The 14,030-nt window shown below is 38.0% G+C and overlaps 1 protein-coding gene across 9 annotated transcripts in view; it reads left to right on the top strand.

The window, feature by feature from the left end:
* The first annotated feature begins 9,975 nt into the window (after positions 1-9,975).
* LOC128876251 (EGFR adapter protein-like) overlaps positions 9,976-14,030 on the top strand; it is a 197,251-nt gene continuing 193,196 nt past the window's right edge. For 2 of the 9 annotated variants that reach the window (XM_054122446.1, XM_054122445.1), the window contains exons 1-2: positions 9,977-10,222; positions 10,460-10,983. In XM_054122446.1, the coding sequence (XP_053978421.1) occupies positions 10,945-10,983 (39 nt within the window). In that variant the 5' untranslated portion in view covers positions 9,977-10,222; positions 10,460-10,944. Of the gene's footprint in view, positions 10,223-10,288; positions 10,304-10,459; positions 10,984-11,661; positions 11,738-14,030 lie in introns of those variants that run through there. The other 7 variants (XM_054122443.1, XM_054122442.1, XM_054122441.1 and 4 more) reach the window with 7 other exon arrangements.

Below are 14,030 nucleotides of genomic sequence, written 5' to 3'. Positions count from 1 at the left end.
AGAGATGGAAGATTATTTATAACAGGTTTGTGGTAAAAGAGTGGAGTAAGCGTGTCACGTTACATGTACATGCATGTAGCCGATTTTATCAGCTTCTAATCCTGTTAGCTTGCATCCTCGTACCTACAGTTACTCAGGATCACCGTCTTGGCTAGAAAGTGAACGACATTTCACGAGTTTCTCTCAGATGTCGCGTATTGTATTTGCCTAGCATTTCAATCTAAGCGCGAAAGAATGTTTAAATGAAAGATATACAATATTCCCAATATTTCCAACAAACATCAACATATAAATACTTATTTTACTTTATCGTTTAGCATTGTTTCTGTCTAACACATGCCAGAAGATTCGTAATTAGTTCCTTCTATATAAGAAATAATTGAAAATAAACAACTGTATTTTAAACTTAATAAGCAAGACAACAACGGAATTTATACTTATTTACTCAAACAAAATGCTGAGAATCCAACGTTCCATAATTAAACTCCATAATAAAACACTTCCATAATAAAAAATATACAAAATGGACTGGGATAGAACAGAATTGTCTGGACAGAATTGTCAGCAGTGGTACCACTTCGAGTGGAATGACCTCGATAGTTATCCAAGCAGTACTGACAGTCGGAACGCGAAGGGTTAATTTATTTATCAATCATCCCCCAGGTTTGAATTTTGACGATCACCTCGTCCAAATGAAAATTGAACGTCTGACGAAAGATGAAATCTTTTCTCTTTGATGAAGCTCAGGTCTGTCGAAGGAGGAATACAGGAATTAAAGGGTCTCGTCACGTCTGCTATTTCAATTGCTCGTTAATGCATAGTATTCTTCGGTGAGTCAGAGGATCGGACTTCACGGTCACACATACGCACACGTGTGTCTAGCTCCAGGATAGCGAGCAGATTTTATTTAAGGAAGACAGGTCTTTCTTCTCGCAGGACTTGTTCCCTGCTCAAGCGTTACGTGACGTTACTGTAAGTGCTTCCTCGGTCAAAAACTACGTGCATGTGAATTCCAAGAGGGCTGACCTTCCGTGTCCTTTTACGTACTTGAAGATGAGGTAACTGTACGGGCTTTTTATTTGTACCATGTTCACAATGGATTTCCTGTGTACCGATCCTTCTTGAACGTAACGTGTATGCGCATTCATCTTGAAAGCTGAATTCTCGTTTGCGAGTACAGTAGAGCGCCGATCATTCGAAGGGCCATTGCGTATCTGTGCTTGGATTCATATATGCATAATTTAATTACTTATACATTGCACAAGTTTCTTCTTGATCTTCTTGATAACTGTAACATAATTACAAAATCATATAACCATGCCTATTTTTGAAATTATATAATTACACGTGTACTTTTAAAATTATAAAATTATATGATGATTATGAAATAATACAACGATCCATTTGGCCAAATAAAACAGTCTTAACTATGTTTCACTTGTTGCTTCCACGTCACGCTCCCTTATTACAAAAAGGTGGAAGAGAAGCATATTTGGTCCAAGAAGTGGTTTCGCCGCTGGCTTCTCCGGAATAGAGTAATTCCCATTTGACATTCGAGTTATTTCAACGACATACGTATTCCGCTCGGGTACAGATATGTGCTCGTATTAGCGATTTTCTTTTCCATTATCCAATTCTTCGCAGTAATCTGTGGATAGCAACAAGATCTTCCCGATCGTGAAATGCAACCCGTAAACCTTGGTTACTCTTATATGGAATGCCAAGCATAAGAAAGTATCCGAGAAATTCAATGATATTCACCTAGAGAAGAAACTCGTTTCCGTGGGCGGAATGAATGAAATGTCAAGGATGAACCGAAGAAAAAGATTTCTAAAGTCTTTCCGTACCCCCGTCTAGGATTTCATTGAAACTTAATCGAATTAACCGAGTGCCGACCCTACTTATTGAAATATTTTACCGATTCTTTTATATATTACTTTTCCTTCGAATATAATTATTTATCTCAATCGAAAGATAAACACAATCGCTGGAGATTTGTCTTTGTTCCTGACGCAATTGTTACTGTCGAAAGGTCTATTTATTAGCGGAGGTTAATTTATGACAATGTAATTGAAATTATTTTAAAATGATATCTCTGAAGTATTCTTTTCTTGACTCTTCTACTTGTAACATCGAGGCAGGCCTTTGTTCCTTATTCCCTTTTGATTCAATATTCCTATTTTTATATTGTAACCTTCCATTTCTTACTTATTAGCACCATTAGGTTTTTAATTATCTCCTTTATATTTTAATTAATATTAACCACACATTGGCCAAAAGTGTTCTTATTTTTCATTACAGTTTTATCATCTGATACGTGGTTGGTTGGTTGACGTAACTATAAACAATTGATATATAAGGAAAAAAAAACAACATTATTCAAGAAAGTCATTCAAATGCATCACTAAATGGAAATGTATAATTGCTTTAACAGAAGGTATACACAGGTCACTTTGACTCATTCTGAATTTTACAAGGAAAGTTACACAAATCATTTGCACTTGTCGTCAACCACTTATGCTGACTTCTGTCCACAAGCATACGTTTAAAGTACTTCAGTAACATGGCCAAAAAGTTTCTAGAGAGTAAACGTCAAATACAAGCCAATGCAGCAAAGATACTTCCACCCAAGAGAGCATGAAATGATCAATTAAAATTCATCATACGATATCCACATATTATCTTCCTAAAGATTGTCAAACAAATATCAAACGCGATTCCTTTTGAGCGAAAACCGCGACGAAAAAGAGCAAACGGTGGGAACCGTGCTCCTTGGCGGGCGACAGGAAACCTCCTTGCAACTTTTGCTCCTTAGCAGTATCTTTCTTTGTATCTTCTTTTGCATACATAGCTGGTCCACGTATCGCCGGTCGGGCATTACTATCCATCCGCAACCGCGCATCATTTCTCTGAAAACATTTCCAATTAGTCGCCTGCACGGTGCAACCATAATTCGTTCCTCATATTCCCCATTTATCCAGTTTCGCGAGCTTTCGTTCCTCGGCTGCCCGCTGAAACAAAAAGTGAAAGATGAACGTTACCAAAAAGAGCCCGTTGGTACCACCAGAAGGAGTAGCGGGTCGGATGAAGGAAAATAAAAAATAAAAAGAAAGAAAAAAAAAGAGAAAAAAGAAAAAGGAAAGAAAGAAGGAACGACGCTGGACGTCCTTTCTTCCAATGCATAAGCGTGCCTTGGTACAGGTATTAACCTCTCCCTCTCATCCCCTCTTTCTCGCTCCCTCGCGTGTGCACTCTGACTATAGTCATCGGATTCTCTTTTAGGCACCGTGTTAAGACTGCCAGATGAAAGTATATAACCGGTTCGCAGCTGCAGCCAGACTGGAGACTGGGCATCGGCCGCGGCAACCAACAACCACACACCATGGCGCCAGGGGCGGATTCATCGCTTCGGTTACGTACGAACCGTGTGCATTTCGAAACTTTAATCCCCCATCGACCTTTGGAGACGGATCGGTCGAACCTTGATAAGATATGGGACCGTGAGAGATGAAATGCGACGTTCCTCGTTAAACGTTTCGGATGATGTCCGGCCGAGAGTGACCCCTTGGGGTTGCACTGCCACGAATCTAACGATGGACAGGGCTGGGCTAAATTTAGGTCCTGTAACGTATGGGAATTTTTAATCGACTTGTGAATCAGTTCCTCTAATTACGTTTCAGTTGAATAATCAGTAACTTGGAGGTCATCGAAAGAATTTTTTAAGATATTTGCTTCTAGAAATTCGTTCTCAGCCAACTCATTGTAAACGTGCGTCACATTTTTATGAAAGGTAATAAGCAGATTGGAAAGTGAAACGAAAATAGAAATATTGAAAAAATTACACTACTGCTCGTGATAAACCAAACCAACAACTTTGAGGGTAGTTTTCATCCCTTAAACAAGGTGTCCTAGTAAACGTGTATGTAATATTTTTTAACGACCTACATGTGTGCCAAATTTGATCAAAATTGAAGATTCATGGTAACCATTGTAATTTACTTTAGCTCTTGGGTTTGCTCTAATAGTATAGAAAGCTGAACCCCTTCATCTTTTTGGCATCTAAGAAACTAAGCACAATTTTTTAATACTATGAACACTTCTATCCAACCATCCGTTCGATTTTTTATTGTTTCAGTGATGTTTTATACTCTCCTTGAATGATTTCGTTAGATCCTTGGGAAGATTGCTGAAATACTTTCTGGAACGTGAAAGTTTATTACATAAAACAGTTCCAAGCATTAATGCAAACAAGGAGAAGGAAATATTGCTAAATATGTTACGTCCCGTTGGTCATTTCAATGTACCGATGTTATCGGCGATTAATTGCCTCGTTTCGGGTATATACTTTCGCATCGTGCTTACTTTGCAACGTTATTGAATACTTGGTTTCTTTAGACCATTCCAACTGTGTAGCACAAACTGGACAATCAACTTTTTGCGGTGATAAAAAGGACGGCAGAAATGAGCGAAGCGTTTGGTAAACGTGCGCGGGTCAAACTTCGGGAATGCCTTTGCGGTATAGTTCTTCGTGATTCCGAAAGTTACGTGAGAAATGAAAACGAGGCGAAGGTTAAACGTATCCCGTTCTAAGCGGATTCGAGTTAGAATCTGGCCGAATCGAGGCTATTTTTGCGTGCAGCAAACCCAGATGAAATATACAAAGTTGGTACAAGTAACACGATACTTTTATTTATAAAAATCGAAGTTCTTGTAAACACAGAGAATGAAAGCTATTCAATTATCGACATGTGCTTAACTTAGAATTTCTATTTGAATTATGTATATTAATCTTATGAACATAGAAACAATTGAATTTCTCTAATTTTCGTAATTTCTTCATTTTGTCGTTTCATCGACTAATAACCTTATGGAACTAAACATTATTTAAACTACTTTTCATTTCCTTTACTGTTAACTAGGCCTGTTATACTTTCTCCTCTGTTCTTTTTAACTATGAATGAAACAATTTTGTAGAAAATAAAACCGTATTTTCCTGAGTCGCACAAAACAAGTAAACTGAAATTAGGAGAAACTTGCTTGAAATGGTTCCTTTGTAAAATCGCACAGCGTTGAATTAAATAAAAACATTCTACAAACGTTTTGTAAAATATTTTTCTGTGCATAGTATAAATTTTATACTTTCATATTTATATCCAAAGGGTTATACAATTATATAGTTTACATTCAAAAGTGTACTCCCATCGCGGAATCATGAAGGATTCGTGTATCTACTTTATTATGCAACCAACAATAAAAAATACTTGATTTACTAATATACTTTGAGAATTATAGACAATTTATGAATCGACTTAACAGATTAATACGAGGAAATATGTACAATTTTTACTCACCGCAGATAAAGAGTAAAAAGTTTGGAGTAGCCGTCGAAGGACTCGAAAGCCATAGTCCATCAACCGAACTTTGCAGATGTGCTCGTTACGAAACCGATTGCGATAAACGCGTACAACGTTGTAAGTGGCGAAGGACACGAGAATGCATGGTGGTTATCATCGACACATTAACATGCTCGCTTACAAAGATAATGATGCGTGGTGGTTCTCGTATCCTTATGTTTAATGGTCGACGCGAACCAAACAAGCATGGTCCTCGATGATGGAACGAGAGGCAAAGACCAGCGAAACGTTATATCAACATTCGAGAAACGGTCGAATAATCGTCACTCATCATTTTTCTCTACTCATAAAATGCATTAAAGCTGTGCACTTTAACGTGCGGTATGTAAATCGTTGGAAATTGAACGATCACTCTGCAAGAAATGCGAGTTTCCAGTTGAAAACGCAGAAAAGTTTATATAAACTTCTCGCTATTCAGAACGCTCAAATATTTATGTAAAATTAGCGGACATATTGATAATACCTGTTTGCTAAAAAGGCACACGATAAAATTTAAAGAAATTATAAATTTATAATTCTTCTATTCTCGAATCAATTTTATTCTTTATTTACCCTCAAATATTTCATGTGTTAATGATGTTTTAGAATTAATAATTATTGTAATATATAATACAGATATATTCTCACACGTGAGTTATGACCAAACTGTTTAAAAAAATTATTACTCAACGAAATTTCTCTTAAATGTTACATCTAAATTTCAATTGCGAAAAAATGAATCCCCTTCATTCTACCATGTCAATAATTAAAATAAAATAATGCGATTAAAAAGCAGCATTTCAATACGCTATGTTTTCTTTGAACTTTGCTTCAATTGATTCATCATCCTGTTTTCTTACCAAACATTAACCGAAACATCAAAGGGACGTTGTCTGAACTGTTGTATTGTATTTCATACATAAATATTATCCGAAGTACGAGCGAAAAGTATTGCGACAATAACCTGTTGAATACGTTTCGTACAAATGGCGCGAGTGAATGTACATCCCTGTTTTAGTACCGGGACCGATTAGGGTACACGGATCGCGACAGTGAACATTTTAGTGCTTCTTAATACTCTTCGTGTCGGACAGATATTAAATTGATAAAAGATTTTATTGGGCTATATTAACGGTGATGGCGGACATAAAAAGTCAGCAACGTATCCCGGCCTCGACTTTTACAGTGTCATTCAGCTTTGTAACCTTCAACATTGTAACTCGACTGTCTTTGATAAAATCGCGATAATGTTCAGCGAATGGGTAAATTATCTTACTGTGATGATTTCTTTTCGGTAACTTTATGACTTTAAGGATGGATGGAATACATGAGGCATGTTTGCACGTTACAGAAGCATGATCGAATAGTACTGATTCACTGCAGAAGATCTAACGAAATACCTAATTAAGGGTACCAGTGAATAGTGGAATTATCAACGGGGTAACTAATTTAACGTGAAATATAAATCTAGCCAATTATAAATTGGACCAGGATTGAACATTTTTAGTTTAGACACGCATACCTGATGACTGGACTGTTGATCTTATTTAGGACATACAATAATATAGAAAATACACGTAGAATATACTCAACATGCATTACGTATATTTTATAATTAATATTTTTTATTCTACACGACGTGTATACACGTAACCCGCACCGCAGTAGAGATTTAGTCCGACGTGTATACACAATCTCCGTCGTCACTTCACTCACACTAATATTTTTTACTCCGAATAATGTCCCCCTTTCGTACCAAACATCTTTCGTAAGACCATTTCTCTGTGTATCCAACCACGAAGAAAATATACGATATAAAATTACCGACATCGTCGCAAGATAAATAGCACGTTTCCCGGAGTGAAGCCTTTCCAGAAATCAGGAAGCGTTTGGAACCCCGCACGAGGCGGCTCACGAACGAAAGGGACCACGTTAGGGCACCGAGAACAGCACACGAGAGAGCAGTCGTGGAAGAGGTGAGGAGGTAGTGTCGCCCAGGTGCCCGACCAGCCTTTGCCGAACTCACCTCCACCTCTTTCACCAGTCCGAGTTCTCTCCTCGCCCATTCTCTCTCCAGGGCACGCTCCTCTGGCTGTTTCTTGCTCGCTAGCTTCGTTCGCTCCCTCAGTTCATCTTTCTCCATCCCGGCAGCTTCTTCCTAACCTCTCGACGCTCTCGTCTTTTCCTCTTATCCGTGCCATTGGCCATTAGCGATTGCCGTCCACCGTATCATCAGGCCCCGCAGTAATGGGACCTCTTACGATCCTCCGGGCCCAGTCGTTCGTCGCGCGTTCGCCGAGGCTTTCCCGCGTCCTGGTCATCCGTGGACCGCCACCGTCGCTCCTGCCACGTGATTTAGCGGATTATGTTTAACCGTTCGCGACCTTCCGTTTGTCGGATCAGCATCGTCGATAACCCGGTCACCGCGGAGTTCACCGATCCGTCTGGCCAGTTTGGCTCGTGCCTAAGGTCGGACGAGCCGCCCGGGACCGTACCGCCGTCGGATTCGTCGCGTTCTACCTGGTGCCGCGAGTTTTTCTGGCATCGACGTTTCACCGTGACTCGAGGATGGCCCGTGAGTGATCACCCAGCGAGCATACGCGGTCTCTGCTTCTTACCGGCGCTCCCGGTGTCCAGTTGATGGAAATCGTCGTACCAACGCCTTTCTTGCCGCGGAGTGATAGCGTCGCGATGTGGCTCGGGTTTCTTCGTCGACGGAACGCGGGCTTGTGAACGGTGATAGTGCAAGTGTCTTGTGGAGTTTGAGAAACGCGGCCGAAGGTGCGGCGTTTGTTTAGTGGGAGGAGATATAGTTTCGTGGGAGTTTCCGTTGTTAGACAATTTAACGGTTTGGGTGATTTATGGATCTCTTTTTGGGGGGTGAAAGATGCTATCGAAGGGAGCAGTTAAATATTTTGTCGAATATATCGGGAGTGTACAGTATTAAGTCTAGGGGAAATAGAACGTGTAGGTATTTTTGGTGGATATAAATGAGAGAATATGGAGTATGTGCAAAGAGTATACGACTGTAACTGTAATTGTACCGGAGTTGTGTACTGAAAAATTTTGGAAGAACTAAATGGAATATCGATTAAATTAGAACGAAGACTAGCGAAGGTGTTCCATAATAATAATTCCATAATAATAATACCGATACAAGTTAAAGAATCGCGCGACGCGTACCGCAGGTTGTTTTAATTTACGTTGATTAGTTAATTAACCATGGAAATAATTTAGAATCGAGCTGTCGGTAAAAAGCTTCCGAGCGCTGCCTCCGCGAGCATTTTCATCAATCAATCTCGCGTCTTGGCACGCCCGCCAGTCATATTAGCGTGAGAACACTCCGGATTTCAATTTGCATAAACGCAGGCACGCTCGAGTTTCTCTTATTCTGGCTCGCGAACGTGTTTACGGAATAACGCAAAACGGAAACCCGTTCCACGGTAGGCGCGGGTCTAACAACGCTTGCTGACACTGGCTAATTGATCGCATGATCGATAGCTGGACTGCCAGAGGTTTAGCTCTTATCACTCGTAGGGTATCGTTTCATTTAAATTGGCTATCGAAGATGTTTGTACTACTCGGGTCGTCGAGAGTTGAACGCTTCGATTTCTCGGTAGAGGATGACTTTTCAAGTCCCGTTCAAACGGATGACATTCCCGTCGCACGTGTCACGGTGATTTAATGATGGTTGACCCAGAATGGCGATAGCTTGTGTCGACTGACTTCTCACTTCGACTGGTCGCGGATGAACAGTTGACCTTGGCCGGTGAACAGTTCGACAGGTTCGACAGCATTCTGCGTTTTCCAACGTTCACTTTTAGGTTCTAGTGTTTTTACACGTTCTGTATTTCTGGTAGCGATTGTGTTTTCTCGGGATTGCTTGTCTCTCGAGATTTGGAAATTTCCAAATTCCAATGGTTTTACTGATTGGGCCTTCGGAATCCCGTCTGAAAATTGTAGGAAATTTTTTAAGTGATATGTTGATTGAAATTAAAATTATGGAGAAAAATGACACATTGAACATTGAATTCTCCAAGAAACAGTTGACATACCGTTGTTGAATTTTTTGGGACATTTCGTAGTTGAAATAAGATTTATCGCTCGAGTGGATTCTTATATTTGCATACAAATATTCCAGAACCGAAATAATTTCTTACGTTTCGTGCCGACATCAGTTTTATCAAAAATAATGCATTTCTCAACATTTAATTTGCCTCTTGATTCATAAATATTTATTTCTTTAGTCAATAGTCCAAAGTCATTATCGATTGGTTTTTTGTTGGCATAGGCGTGTATAGTAATTCATAGTGGCATGTGTAGAATAGAAAGATTTCTAAAATTCTCGAGTTTGCGAAGAATTCGAAAATTGATGACAGATAGTTTAAATATTTGAACAAAGTGTAATTAAATGTTTCCCCACATAGATGTGTACTTAGTCCGTGTTGCTGTTTCAATATTCGAAACGAAAGCGTCCTTGTTGGATATAATGGAACGGAACAAACAAATCTCCAGCCGCGCGTATTTAAGCATGTTGTTATTGTCGCATTGAATATTCGAGCAGGTATCTAGACCGTTGATGGTTCAGTATCTTCGTGTCCGCCGCGACGTATGAACGTTCTGTGAACAATTACGGTCTGTCGTTATGTTTAGATTTTATTTTCGTGCAATGTAATATTAAAATTCGCGTGCACAATTATTAAACTAAAATAAATAATTCGTATTCGATTAAATATATCTGCACTAGCTTTCATCTTTGAATCTAATAAAAAAAATAATTGAAAGGCACATGTGTTAGAATACTTTTTGCAAATATTAAACAAGATAAGGTAAATTAAAAATTAAACAGATAGTGTTCTATAACAAGATTATTGGAGATATTTATTATCCTGAAAATATAGAATCGTAAAGTAAATAAACGTAAATAAATCGTGTTTGAAAATCTTTTTTCATCCGTCAACCGAGAAATCTTCCTTCGTCGGCCAATAAATCTAAATGAAATATTTCCCTCTGACAATGTAACGCGCGAGTCGAAAGAAATTAATATTTGCAAAAATGATTTACAGGACGCGTTTGAAAAGTTTATAGTTCTTCCAAGGTTTCAGCTAACAGTGATTTATTTCGTACCTTTCATACAATTGAAAAAATTCAAGAATCGGTGACGTCGGGCGTGATCGGTTTATGCGCACTCCAGGGATCTTAGGGGGTGGCAGTCTTTCACACAAAGAATCTGAAAAATAATTCATAGGATTTTCATCCGCTTTATTTAGAAAAATCGATATTCCCGATCGAACAGTCTCGATTTCAAGTAAGTGCAGATGCGGAGTTAAAGTTCCATCAAAGTGCTACGTGAAACCAGGATATATAGTGAAACGTGGAAGTAATTCTGAACATCGTTACAAATAGTGTGGAAAGTTTGGACTTCGATTAAGTGATGCAGTGTTGTGCAACGAGTGGGCAAAAGACTTTGGAAAGTGTGTAACGTGATCGACGTTTTTGTGAAAAATATCGGAAACAGTGACGATCAGATGGGAAGTGATGTCTACCTATTATGGCAGAACCGTTCTCAAAGAGATTCATCACAGCTAAGGTAAGCTTAATTTTGCACAAACAATTTTCGTTTTTGAAGTTCTGATCAATAGGTTCAGAGTACACTTCAAAAATTAATGTTTACAGGAATAATTTTGGAATTTGTTTTTTTATATTTGATAACGAAGGTCTCTCACTTCATATAGTAAACACTTTCATATAGTAAAAATAGAATTTAATCATCATATTTCAAAAATATATTTTACATGAAAATTTCAACGCATTCCATTTGCCAAATAAATTATTTTCATGTGTATTCTTCATTAAAATGTTATCCTTTCATGAAAATCAAAATTATCGACCCCCCTTTAGAATTCTCCATAAATTTCCATAGCTACACAAAAATACAACAGCCATACGAGAGAAAAAACTTATTTTCTCCTAATCAGATGCAAATATTCATATTGCAATCGCGACTGGCATTATATAAACTATCGTTGGAATCTAAAAATCCTGGTATCTTTAATAATTGCGCAGATTTAACAAAATATTCCGTGTACAATTTAAACAATTTCAAATAGAAGAACATAACACGAGAAGAATTTTATTCAGCATTTATTCCAAGTATTTATTCTTATCTCTTGCAGGATGATTTCATCTCCAAACGAGTTTTGCTTGTTACAGCGAACCGCCACAAAGTTGAGACTCGATCATTTACAATCATCGAAAAAATTAGTTGGAGTGCAACGTAGTTTTATTCTATTTACATTAAATGGTCGATATAATAACAGGATTCAAAACTGACATTAAGATGGGTAATGTTCTTTCGATTTTTTTTTTTAAATACTTGTAGTACAAAATTGTAATCATTGATCGTTCTGCTCATGTTTTACTGGAAAACCTTGAAATGGTTTACGTTCCAAGAATTTTAGATCCTGAAAACAGATACACAACACGCATATCTGAAAGTGTCCATATTAAATTAGATCCTTGCTCTATTTTACAAAATTGGTACACGTATGGTAAAACCGGTTAAATATTATGCTAACATTTTAAAACTGTGGTAAATATCGATGGTAACCGTATGTAACAGATCATTTCTTATGCATATCGTTGGAAATCCCTGTGATTAAGAATCCCCAACACATTTATCTACATTGAAGCCACTGTCGCAAACTCTCTTATTAATTCGCAGTCAAATTCCACCAGTCGATCAGCCAGTGTGTTCAGCATTTTTATACAATGTTAAATTAAACTTTCGCAAAAAGATTATAAAATGATGTAAAGCGCAAATATTGGTCTTATACTTTTTTCTATAATTCAAGAAATATTAATAACTTAATTATTGTTGCTTGTCGACTCTAGAGCTTTTCACAGCGATACGTGATCGACACCGTGAGCTGGTGCTATTTATCCGCAAAAAATTAATTACACAGGGCCCAAGGTCTCACTTGAAGGTAACTTTTTACGTCGATGGTTCGACAGCAGTGGCACCGGAGAACAATTTTTACTTAAACCACGCGGGTTACGAAATATCACGGACCTGGCATTGACGTATGCGAAGCTTTTAGCTGCCTACGGTTATACGTTCGAGGGCTTTTAAGTGCAGGTCCCAAAGAGTATGTAATTTTCATGTACGAATCCCTTCCTCCCCTTTACCTCCCCAAAGCCTTTTCTTCTTTTTCCGAATGGTCCGAGCGAAACGATCAAGTACGCGGCCACGAGCACGTGATCCTGAATTTACGCTTAAATTTACGCGTTTGCATGAATCGTCGCGCGTATGTATACGTGAGTCTGCAAATTGAATGGCTCGGCGCGCCCAAAGGTTTCCCTTCTTTCAAATCCTTCTCGTTTTCCGGTGTTCGAAAATGAAAAGGGAATAAATTTGAGGATTTGCGTAATTGCCAACTTAGTCCGGCGTAAACGATCCTTTCCCTCCATCTTCGTTCTCCTCCCTTCTCTTTGTTTTCGAAGACGGTCTTATCGGATAATCTACAATTCACATCGAGCTCCGAGATTGGAGAATTACGAAATACTTTGACCAGACGATTTTTCCTGTAGCTTCTGCTCGGGTGGTGTTTCGCGAAGCAAAGGAATAATTTCTTGTTCGAAAAGTGAAGGACGATTCGTGCGCAAGGGGGGTGTAATTGCCTCTTACGTCTTGAAGTGTTTTCTTTGAATAAATAACGGGTATATTTGTATAACTTTAATTTTAATCTTCGCTAAATGTATTTTTTTATTCTTATGAATCAACTACTATTCATTATTGTCACTTCAAAGGACAATGAACTGCACTGGGTATCTTTTAAAATTTATCGCACGCATTAAACTCGATTATGTCCTGTATAAAATTCATGTAAACGTCGCTTGTTTCATGCATTACTATTCCGCGTTCAACATGCCGAATAGAAAATCATGTTTCGTTCAGTGAAACGAGACGTGCATATTTAATTGCTGATGCTTGGGTAGACGTTGTACCTTTGTAGGTAGAATGCGGTAGTAAATAGCATTTAGGTACTGGCTCCAGCAGTAGCTTACATTAACCGTTAAGTGCAACCAGTAATTACAACGGTTTTCGATATTTCATTTTCACGGTACTTTTAGCAGATTTCAATTCTTATGCAACGATCATTGCATACTAATTGCTCGAAATGGAGATTTAAAGCCTCTTCAAGATAGTCGCGTTTTAAAACTAGTGCGATTTACAAAATAGCTACAATGAAGTTTTAAAGATAAGAAATAATCTTTGTAAAAAGAATGATAATTCTTTTTTGGATATATTTTGATATACTAAATCATTTCATGTTCTATAGATTCATTAATTTATTAAGTGATTAATTGCAATACTAACGTTATTTTAACCTACACTACTGAAGAAAATCCAAAACAACAAAATTGAACTCTGTTTAAAATAGAAACCACGATAATGCTTTGAGGAGACTCTCTACTTAGAAGATTATTTTTGAAAAATGACTGGAAAACCAGAATATTATGTAGTATTACTAATTGTAACTTCAACGTAAAATTATACAAAAATTCAGACGAGGATGTCTTCGTTGCATTAATTCCGTTCGTTTTCGCAATAGGTTTAATTTCACGTTAAAATAT

Source organism: Hylaeus volcanicus, chromosome 5 (genome assembly GCF_026283585.1).
Source record: "Hylaeus volcanicus isolate JK05 chromosome 5, UHH_iyHylVolc1.0_haploid, whole genome shotgun sequence".
NCBI lineage: Eukaryota > Metazoa > Arthropoda > Insecta > Hymenoptera > Colletidae > Hylaeus > Hylaeus volcanicus.
Note: the sequence above shows the minus strand (reverse complement) of the source record. Positions and strands in the feature narration are given on the sequence as shown.